At 38.4% G+C, this 11710-nt stretch overlaps 1 protein-coding gene across 1 annotated transcript in view; it reads right to left on the bottom strand.

Moving 5' to 3' along the window:
- Positions 1 to 11710, bottom strand: part of CDC14B (cell division cycle 14B) — a 106431-nt gene that overhangs the window by 89132 nt on the left and 5589 nt on the right. Inside the window, exon 2 of the mRNA XM_006902196.1 lies at positions 10908 to 10918. Within this exon, the coding sequence (XP_006902258.1) occupies positions 10908 to 10918 (11 nt within the window). The remainder of the gene's footprint in view (positions 1 to 10907; positions 10919 to 11710) is intronic.

Genomic DNA, 11710 nt, shown 5'->3' with positions numbered 1-11710 from the left:
AAAAAAAAACACAAGAACAACAAAAACAATCTTGAATGATGGGAGGACTATACCAAAAACAATTTGTTGACATTGAACCATTACAGGAAGCAGCATATGATCAAGAAACCATGGTAATAAAGGAGGAATTTCAAGCTGAATTGAAGCACTGTCAAAAAAATAAAGCCCCAGGAATTGATGAAATACCATTTGACATATTTCAACAAACATATGCATCCCTGATGTGCTAACTATACAAAGAAATTTGGAAGACAGCTACATGGCCAAGTGGATGGAAGATAGCCCTATTTATTTATATTCCAAAAAAAAAGTAATCTAAAATACTGCAAGTACTATCACATGCAAGTAAAATATTTCTGGAAGTAATTTAAAAATGACTTTAACAGTCTCATATCAGAAATTAAAGTTGGATTCCAAAAAAGGCAGTGAAAGGAAGACATGCAGATGGCCAACAGACACATGAAGAGATTCTCAAAATCACTGGCAATAATAGAGATGCAAATCAAAACTAAAATGAGTTATCATCTCATCCCAGTAGCAGTGGCAAAGTTTGACAGTCAGCAATAAATGTTGGAGAGGACGTTGAAAGATTGGAATTCTCATGGAGAGTTTTATATGGGATTGTAAAATCATATAACCACTCTAGGAGGCAGTTTGGCTTTTCCTTTAAAAGCTGAAAATAGAAATTCCATATGACCAAATGCTAGGAATATACTCTGAGGAAAATAGAACCAAGACACAAATGGAGATTTGTACACTGATTTTCACAGCAGTATAATTCACATGGAAACAGCCCAAATGTCCATAAACAACAAATGGATTGAGAAATTGTGGTACAGTCACACTATGGAATGCTATGCATCATTCAGTAGCACCAATTTAAAGAAATATATAAGAGGGACAGAGAGCATTATGCTGATTCAACTAACTCAGGTTGAAAAGAACAAATACCTCATAAGACTACTTTTAAAAATAGAAGGATAGCATGCCAGATCTTCTAAAGGAGACGTAGTCCTCACCTTGGAAATTATCATATTTGATAGCCATGTAGTACATAAGGAAGAAGAGAGACACTATGCCCCAAGACAAGTCCTGAAGCAGGCGCTCTGGGGCAAGTAACTTTCTCCAGTGCTGCCTGAGAAAAAAATCCCTCCCTGAAATCGACACACGGGAGTTGGACTTAAGTTCTTTTAAACATAAGATCAAAATCAGCATGAGACTAGCAACATGGTGAGGTGCAAGATATCACAGAAGTGATTTGCAGCTTAAGCCATCATATCAAAGGGTTGCGGGGTGGGAGGGTGGTGGTGGATAGGGCAGCAGAATGAGCAAACAATATTAATATTCAGGAAAAGGGAAAGGACAAGACACATATTCAGAGGGAGGGCACTGCATGTAGGGTTATCTCTGTAAGCATTCAAATTAAGACTGTCTAAGAGGAAGGATTAGAAACCCACTTCCAAGATATAACTGGCCTTTGTATGTACAACAGAACACACATAGAGCAGAATAACAGATATGGCTACTGAGGCCGAGTCCTCAGATTTGGAAATGCAAAGGAGGAGGAACAGTTGTAAGCAGAAACTAATGACTGGAATGTTGGAATGTGAGAAACATGAATGTAAAATAATTGGACATCATTAAGAAAGAAATGGGATGCGTAAAAATTGACATATTAGGATTTCTAAAGTGAGATGTACTGGCATGGCACATTTTGAATCAGATGATCATATGATGGAGATGAAAAGGTGAGAAAAAAATGGGGTCGCTTTCATATTTAAAAAGGCTGTTTCTAGATCCATCTTGAAATGTAGTTTTCTGAGTGACAGGATAATTTTCGTACACATGTAAGGAAGACCTGTAATACCACTATCATTCAAATTTATGTCCCAACAACCAGAGCCAAAGAGGAGGAAACAGATTATTTCTACCGAGTTTTGCAGTCAGAAATCAATCGAACTTACAACCAAGATGCATTAATAATAATGGGTGTCTGGAATGCAAAAGTTGGAAACAGAGAAGAAGGATCAGTAGTGGGGAAACATGGACTTGGTGATAGAAATGAGGCTGGCGATAGAATGATAGAATTCTGCACAACGAATGATTTATTTATTGAAAATACTTATTATAAGAAACATAAACACAGACTATACGCATGGATTTCACCTGATGGTATGCACAGGAAGGAACTGAAAACTAGGCCAGGCGCTGATTGTGGAATAGACCATCAACTACTCATATGTAAGTTCAAATTAAAGTTAAAGAAGAACAAATCAAATCCAGAGGAATAAAAATTTGACCTTGAGGCTATACCACCTGAATTTCAGAACTATCCCAGGAACAGGTTTGAGGCCTTGAACAGTAATGAACGAAGACCAGATAAGCAAAGGGAAGATACCAAGAATATCATCCACAAAGAATGGAAAAGGTCATTACAAAGACAGAAGAAGAAGAAGAAAAGACCAAAATGGATGTCAGAAGAGACTCTGAATATTGCACTAGAGTGCAGAGAAGCGAAAGCAAAGGGAAGAAATAGAGAAGTTAAGTAGCTGAATAGAAAATTTCAAAGGGCAGCACAGGAAGAAAAATCAAAGTATTATAATGAAATTGCAAAGACCTGAAGCTCGAAGTTTGAAAATCAAAAGGGCTTAGGACTAAAACCAAGGACTATAAACTTCATTAAAGAAAAGCTAGGAACAATGCTAGAAGTCCTAATTCACAACATAAACAGTCTTACAAGTATCCTGAAAAAACCTACAACCAGGAGAAGATAAAACAGATGAATAGGACCTTCTAAGAATCAAATCCCCATGAACATCTAAAAACTTCTCCAACAGGGTAAAAAGGGAAGCCACCGACTGGAAAAAAGTATTTGGTAATGACATATCAGATAAGGGACTTATATAGAGAAGCTGTGGTATACTCACACAATGGAATACTACACTGCATTGAAAAACAAGGAGCTCATGCAATATTATTCAAAATGGGTGACTCTGGAGGACATGATGCTGAGTGAAGTATCTCAGTCACAAAAGGACAAATATTGCATGGTGCCACTGTTGTAAAATAGGACTGACCTTGGGGTTGGGGGCAGACTGAGAAAGATGGGTTCAATAATGTATACTGCATTGAAACAGATGAGGGAGAAAACTCTTTAAAAGGGATATGTGATTAGGTATTTTTGTCACGACAGGAGTCTAGAGCAAAGCTACATGGTCGAGTGGACCTGGAGGAGGGTTTGTAAAACAATGAAGGAGTTTTTCTTTTACTTTTCCAAGAGAGTAGTGTACTGGGGAGGGGTGGAGGAGGGTTGGGAGGGGAGAAAAGTGCAAAAATGAATGAATGGAAATCCAAAGTCTCTGTAAATTTTTACTGAAATTAATAATACATTTAAATAAAAGAAAACCAAAAAAGTTAATCTCATGCAATGAAAAAATAAGAAAATCAAAAGGGCTGTACTATCTCTGCATTTGTTAAGCTGAAGGAACTAAAGAACAAATTTAATCCTCAAGTTGCAATGCTTAAGGATGCTATGGGCAGAATACTGAATGATCCAGGAAGTATTAAAGGAAGATGAAAGAAGTATATAGAATCATTGTACCAAAAAAACTGGCTGACATGGAAAAATTTCAAGAAAGAACAAATGATCAAAAAGCAATGGTGATGAAGGAGGAAGTTCAGATCGATCTGAAGGACTTAGAAAAAAAATCCTCAGAAATTGATGGAATACCAATTGTCATATGTCAACAAACAGATGCTGCCCTAAACATGCTCACCAGGATGTGCCAAGAAATCTGAAGGACAACTACCTGGCCTGCCTGGAAGAGATTCATATTTATTCGCATTCTAATAAAAGTTGACCTGACAGAGTGTGGAAATTATCGACAATATCATTCATATCACAAACAAGCAAAATCCCCTAAAGAGTATCCATAAACAACTGGAAGAGAACATTGACAGAGAACTACCAGAAATACAAGTTGGGTTTAGAAGAAGCCATCACACTAGAGACATTATCACCAATGTGAGATGGATCTTGGCAGAAAGTAAAGAGGACCAGAGGGATATCTGTGTTTCATTAACTAAGCAAAGGGATTTGACTGTGTGGAGCACAACTAATTGCGATTAACCTTGAGAATGAGAATCACAGAATGCTTGATTGTGCTTATGCAAATAATCTTATACTTGGACCAGGAAGAGTCCTCAGAACAGAGCAAGGAAACACTGCATGGTTCAAAATCAGCAAGGAAGTGTGTTGGGGATGTGTCCTGTCTCCATCCCTTTCAACTGATATGCAGAAAAGATCGTTCGGGAGGCTGGGCTCTGTGAGGAGGAATGTGGCATCAGGATTGAAGGAAGACTCATCAACAACCTAGATTATGCAGATGACAAAACCTGGTTTGCTGAAATTGAGAAGGACCTGAAGTGCTCGCTGCAGAAGGTCAAGGACTGCAGCCTTCAATATGGATTGAAGCTCAACATCAAGATGACAAAGATTCTCACCATTGAGCCAACTAGCTGCACCATGGTAGATGGAGAAGAGGTTGAGGTTGTTAACAGTTACAGATTGCTCGGCTCTTCTGGTGACTTTTGTCACCAGCAGTCAGGAAATCAAAAGGCGAATTGCAATGGGTAAATCTGCTGTCACGGACATTTCCAGAGTACTGAGAAGAAACAATGTCAGTCTAGAGATTAAGGAGCACCTGATCCATCCATGGTCTTCTCAGTTACTTCTATGCATCAATGAGCTAGATAATGACTATGGAAGAGAGAAGAAAATTTGATGCCCTTGAGTTACAGGGCTGGAGAAGAGTCTTGGACCACCAAGAAAAAAAGACAGGATTATCTTGGAGAGGGTGAAACCAAGTTTCTCCTTAGAGGCTAGGATTTTGAAGCTCTGTCTCACATACTTTGGGCATGTGGCCAGTAGGTACCAATCCTTGCAGAAGGACATCATGTTTAGAAAGGTGGAGGGACAGCACAGGAGAGGAAGACCTTGGATGAGATGGATTGATTCAGTAACTATAGCAGTAGGGATAGGTGTTTCCAGTCAGTGAGACTGAGTCAGGACAGGGCAGGCTTCAGAGCTATTTTACATAGGGTCACTATGAGTCGCAGGTGACGTGACAGCACCTAACAACAACAACAACATCACAAGAGGAAAGAACAGAAAGTAGGGGAGCTGAGAGGTGGGACAGAAATCACAGTGTCACGGAATTCGATGAGTAGAGGAAAGATGAAGGAATCAGGAAAGATCCAGTGGGCATCTGAAAAGAGGGGGTAAGAGTAGGCATAGATCAATAGTGATTAATTCTTTTTTTTATTTTGTTTAATAGTGATTGATTCTATAACACAATGTATAGGAATGATTAAATAAAACACAATGTGAATAAAAAACAAAAAATATAAAAAACCAGGCTGTGAGACAATGGATATTATTGTTGATTGCACATGGACCTTGACTGAGAGTAGAGAATACCAAAAAGAGGATTATTTTTGTTTTATTGGGTATGCAAAGGCATTGAACTGCATGGATCACAATATATTATAACTAACATTGAGAGGAACGGAAATCTCAGAAGGCTTAATTGTACTCATGTAACACCTATATAGAGACCAATAAGTAGTTGTTAGAACAAAGAGATACTCCATGGCTTAAAATCTATAAGAGTATGCAACAGGATTGTATCCTTTCTCCTCACTGATTCCATATGTAAATCAAACCACTGGAGAAGCTAGACTTGGTGAAGAAAGCTGTGGCATCAGAATCAAAGGAAGACTCATCAACATCCTGCTTTATGATGTTAAAAGTGAAAAATACTTGGAAAAACTGTCTAAGATCCAAGACTATACAGACTTCCATATGGATTAAATCTTAGGATCAAGAAAAAGAAAATAAAACATCACCACTGGATGAACAAGCAACATCATGACATGGAGAAAATGCTGAAGTTGCCAACCATTTCATTTTATTCGGATCCATAATTCATGGGAACAAGAGTCAAGAAATCTTAAAAAGTGTTGCATTTGTAATATGTGCTGTCAAGGCTCTTACAAAAGTGCTAAAGAGCATGGGTGACTATTTAAAAAAGTAAAGTGTACCTGATCCAAGCCACCACAATTTCAACTGCTTTGTATGTATCTGAAAGTTGTACTTTGATTAAGAAATTAAAGAAATATCAATGGATTGTAGTGCTAGTGAAAAGTATATCATGGACTGCCAAAAATTCTCTCTTGGAAGGATATACAACCAAAGTGCTACTTAAAGGCAAGGACTGTGAGGCTTTGTTCTACATGCTTCGGGTACGTTGTCAGGAGGGGCCAGTGCCTAGAAAGAGACGTCATACTGGGAAATGGAGAAGATACGTGAAAGAGAGGAAGCCTACGGGGTAGACAAAATAATAATACCTGCAACAGTAGACTTGAACATGGCAGAGACAGTGTGGATGGGGCAGAATAGGTCAAGGCTCCACTCTACGAGAGCAATGTGGTTTCACTCTCTCTAGGAACTGACCTGTTTGTTCTCATGGCAGTCCATGGTATGTTCAGTACTCTTCTGCAGCACCAAAACTAAAAGGCATTGATTCTTCTTCTGTCATCTTTAGTTATTGTACAGATTTTTTATGTATAGCAGGTAAATGAAGACTGGTTTGGATCAGACACACCTAAGACTCTAGACTAACATTATAACTTTTCAGCACTCAGAACAGATTCCTGACAGCAGGTTTTCCCAATGAAATTTGTCTTTTATTTCCCAACTGCTGGTGCCAAGAGTGTTAACTATGGAGCCAAGCAAGCTGAAACTGTGGAAAATCTAAATCTCTTCTCCATCTACTAGGATGCTACCAATTACCCCAGTGGTGAAAATCTGTTTTCTTGATGATAAATTTTAATGTAGTCCTTGACCTTCTTCTGCAGCAAACGCTTCAAGTCCTCCTCAGTTTTGGCAAAGCAAAATGTATAAAGCAGGTTGTTGATGAATTTTCCCACAATCTTAATGCTACAATCCTCCTCATAAAGTCTAACCTCCTGAATGATCTGTTCTACATAAAGATGGAAAAGATAAAAAGACAGGATGCATCCCTGGCACACTCCTTTCCTGATTTTGTTTCATGCAGTGTTTCCTTGTTTTGTTCTCATGACTGCCTCCTGGTCCAAGTACAGGTTTTGCATGAGCATAATCAAGTGTTCTATGATTCCTATTCTTCTCAAGGTTAGTTGTGATCAAGGCATCATTTCCTTCTGGCACTGAAAACCTGTCATTATTTGCATGATCCTTGTGCAGACCTGCCTAGAATGACTAAAGTGGCCAAAGGCCAGAGCCATCATATTTGGGTTAGTTGAAGGAGGAAGGAAGGTGCTGGTGGGGTGGAAAGAGGCAAGGGAATGGAGTGAGATGCTGAGGAGATGGGGAGATAGGATAGGAAGGAAGATGGGAACATGATGCATGCACACAAGTCAGGGGGTGGGGCAGAGACTAACATAGAATCTATGAGCTGTGTAGTCAAGAAGGGTCTGTCATCTGTTCTTCTTTGGGGGGAGGGCGGGGGCATGTGTGAAATGCTTGTCAGTCAGATCTATTTATAAAGCTGAACATCCAAACTAAGACAGACTAGGAAAAAGAATTTTGCCATCCACTTCCAAAATAACAGGCCTTTAAAAACCATACGTATATTAGAGCACACTTAGATTAGTCTAGCAAACATAGTATCAGAGGCTAAACTCTTGTACTGGGAAATACACAGGGGGAGGAACAGTTGGATGCAGACACCAGTTATTGGAATGTGGAATGTGAGAAGTATGAATGTAGGAAAAGTAAATATTGTTAAAGAAGAAATAGCATAAATATGGACATACATGTTGTTGTGTACTACAGAGTCAGAATTGACCCATAGCGAACCCTCTGGTGGGTTTTCAGAGGCAGTTAATCACATGGGAGGAGACTGCCTATCCTCCTCTGCAGAGCAGCTGATGGTCTCAAATTCTGTGCTATTGGGATTGCAATGCAGCTTCTTACCACTAGGCCGCCAAAGCTCCCTATTGATATATTTATTGATATACTAGGCTTTGATGAAATGAGATGGATTGGCATGGGACATTTTTAATCAACCACATCACCTACTACAGAAATGAAAAGCTGATGAAAAATGGGGATGCATTCATAGTAAAAGACCACTTCTAGATCTATCTTGAAATACAATGTTGTGAGTGACAGAATAATATCCAATACACATTGAAGGAAGACCCATTGTTTTAATTATCTTTTAATTATTTAATTAATTTAATTATCTTTCAAATTTATGCACCAAAATCCAGAGCCAAAGAAAAAGAAGATATCTACCAAATTTGCAGTAGGAAATAGATCGACTATGCAACCAAGATGCATTATTAAAATGGGAGAATGGAATGTAAAACTCAGGACCAAGGAAAAAAGATGAGTAGTCAAAAAACATGGAATTAGTGGGATGGCACAGCAGGAAGCACAAGATGGATGACACAACAGGAGGCACGGGACAGTGCTGCCTGTGCTGCTCCCACAGTTATTTAAGGAAAAACCTGCTGTCTAGCTTGACCACATGGGATTCCTAAACTGAGGCAACAAGGAGGTCCTGGGCACCTCAACGGAAGTAAGAAGCCACTTCCAGAAGGGAACTACAGGCATCCTCCTTAGCCATTCAGGTGATCTGGGGGGGAAACTGCTGTCTAGCTGGACCTCATGGAAAACTTTAACTCAAGCAACAGGGAGGTCCTGGGCACCTCGATGGAGGTGAGAAGCCACTTGCAGAAGGGAACAAAAGGGCTCCTCAAAACATTACTGTATCCTGGGTAATTTTATGGTTATAACAGCCTAATACCTACTAAGAAAAGACTCCTATAATGTCAAGAAAGCAGCAATCCACATCAGTCATTACGAAAAAACAAAATAACACTTCCCCTAAAAGAGCAAACCCAATGAATATCCTGGATAGAGAGAACCAGAAGAAATATGTTGATGTAGAGTTACTTGATCAGCTACAGAGAAAAGATGAAGTTGTGAGAAAAAACAATGGAAGTCATTAAGAGAGCAAATACTTCAGAGACAACAATCCAGAAGAAATACATAGACAAGGAGAAACTCTAAAAAATATGGATAAAAATATAAAAGATTGAAGAAAAAATTAATAGGATGGACAAAGAGGTACAAGAAATTTGAAAGATCATCAAAAGACAGAGAGGGTTCAAAGCAACTGTGAGATATCATCTCACCCCAGTAAGAATATAAAAATTTAACAGAAAAGCAAACATCAAATGCTGGCAAGGTTGCAGAGAAACTGGAACCCTTATTCACTGTTGGTAGAAGTGGAAAATGGTGCAACCACTATGGAAGGCTGTATGGTGCTTTCTCAAAAAGTTGCAAATACATTTGACCCAGCAATTCCACTACTGGGAATATACCCTAAAGAAACCATAGCCACCACCCAAGCAGATATATACACACACCCATGTTTATTGTGGCTTTGTTCGCAATAGCAAGGAGTTGGAAACAATCCAAATGCCCATCCACAAATGAATGGATGGAGAAGCTCTGGTATATTCACACAATGGAATACTATGCAGCATTGAAAAACAAGGAACTCATGAAATATTATACAAAATGAGTGACCTTGGAGGAAATTATGTTGACTGAAATATTTCAGCCACAAAGGACAAATATTGCATAGGGCCACTATTGTAAAATGAGACTGACATCGGGGTTGAGCGAAGACAGAGGAGGGGATGAATGATGTATACTGCATAGAAACAGATGAGGAGGAGAACTGTTAAAAAGGGATATATGATTGGGTATTATTGTCATGACAGGAGGCAGAATAACAATGAATGAGCTTTTTCTTTTACTTTTCAAGGAGAAGAGTTAATTGGGGAGGGGGTAGGGAGAAAAGTGCAACAATGAAGAATGGAAACTATAAGACTCTGTAAATTGTCATTAAAATGAATTAAAAAAAAAAAAGACAGAGAGGGTACAGCCAACATAATATGAGAAATAACAGAAAAGCCTGAAAATGCAATCCAGAATATTAAGATTGAAATGGCAGAAGTGTCCAACACGCTGGCAGGACAACAAAGTAGAATTGCAGAGATAGAACAGAGAGAGTCAGTGAGTTGGAAGACAAGAGCCTCACTAGAAACATGCTTGAAGAAAAATCAGAGAGGAGATGTAAAGAAAATGAGAAAACATTAGAATTATGTGGAATGACATCAAATGTAAAAAAACATACATATGATTGGAATTACAGAACATGGGAGGAACAGGGAAATCACTGAGAAGCTTCTGGAAGAAGTATACTAGATTAAAACTATCCAGGCACTTTGAAGAATGGGGAAATCTATATCCAAGAAGTATAGAGAACACCGAATAGACTAGACACAAAAAGGAAAATACCAAGACATATCACAGTCAAATTCTCCAAATTAAAAAATAAGAGTAGAATTATACAAGCAGCAGGAGAAAAACAAAGAGTTACCCACAAAGGGGAAACAACAGATTAAGTTCTGATTTCTCAGCAGAAACCACACACAGAAAGTTGAAAGATGACAATTGCCAGCCAAGGATCTATATCCAGGAAAACTGTCTATCAAACTTGAAGGAGAAATTAGATTCTTTCAGAAAAGAAGGACCTTAAGACATTTGTGAAAACAAGATCAAAACTACAAGAAATTCTAAGAGAAGTCCAACACACAGAGATACCAAAGGATAATGAATTGACCACAGTAACCAGAAACAACAGAAAAAGAAGCACTGTAAAATGGCAAAAGTAAAATTTGGCTTGACAATAATCACATTTAATGCACTAAATAGACTAAATGCACCAATTAAGAGAAAAAGAGTAGCAGAATGTTTAAAAAAAGTCCGGCAATACATTGCCTACAAGAGACACATCTAAAAAAGGAAGGAAAAAACAGACTCAAAATCAAAGGCTGGAACCAAGCAAATGGCAACCTCAAAAAAGCAGTAGTGGCAATAATAATCTCTGATAAAATAAATTTCAGATGGAAAACCACCATCAAAGATAAGGAAGGGCATTACATACAGATTAAAGGTACAATAGGTCAAGAAGACATAACCTTGATCAACATTTATGCACCCAATGATAGAGCTGCAAAGCACAACAATAGTGGTAGGAGATTTCAACACACCACTATCACTAAAAGATAGGTCACTCAAAAGAAACTCAACAAAGATGCAGAAGTTCTAAACTAAACAATCAGCCAACTGGAACTTGTGGATGTATTCAGAATACTGCACCCAACTAAAATTCAATTCACTTTCTTCCCAAGTGCACATGGAACATTCTCCAGAATTGATCGTATATTAGGACACAAAGCAAGCATCAACAAATTAAAATACATTGAAAATAGGAAGGCTTAATGTTGTGAAAATGGCAATACTACCAAAGGCAATATACACGTTCAATGCAATCCCAATACAAATACCAATTCCATTCTTCAGCAAGATGGAAAAAGCAATCTCCAGCTTCATATGGAATGGAAAGAAGCCACGAATAAGCAAAACATGCCTTAAAAATAGAAAAAAGGTAGGAGGCATCTCACTCCCTGATTTCAAATCCTACTACACTGCCGTGGTAGTCAAGACAGCATGGTACTGGTACAATGACAGACACATAGATCAATGGAATAGAATTGAGAACCCGGAAATCAGCCCATCTATTTA

This window comes from Elephantulus edwardii, unplaced genomic scaffold, assembly GCF_000299155.1.
Source record: "Elephantulus edwardii isolate Elephantulus edwardi_28Jun2011 unplaced genomic scaffold, EleEdw1.0 scaffold00379, whole genome shotgun sequence".
In the NCBI taxonomy this organism is placed as follows: Eukaryota; Metazoa; Chordata; class Mammalia; order Macroscelidea; family Macroscelididae; genus Elephantulus; species Elephantulus edwardii.
This window is presented reverse-complemented; position numbering and strand designations above follow the sequence as displayed.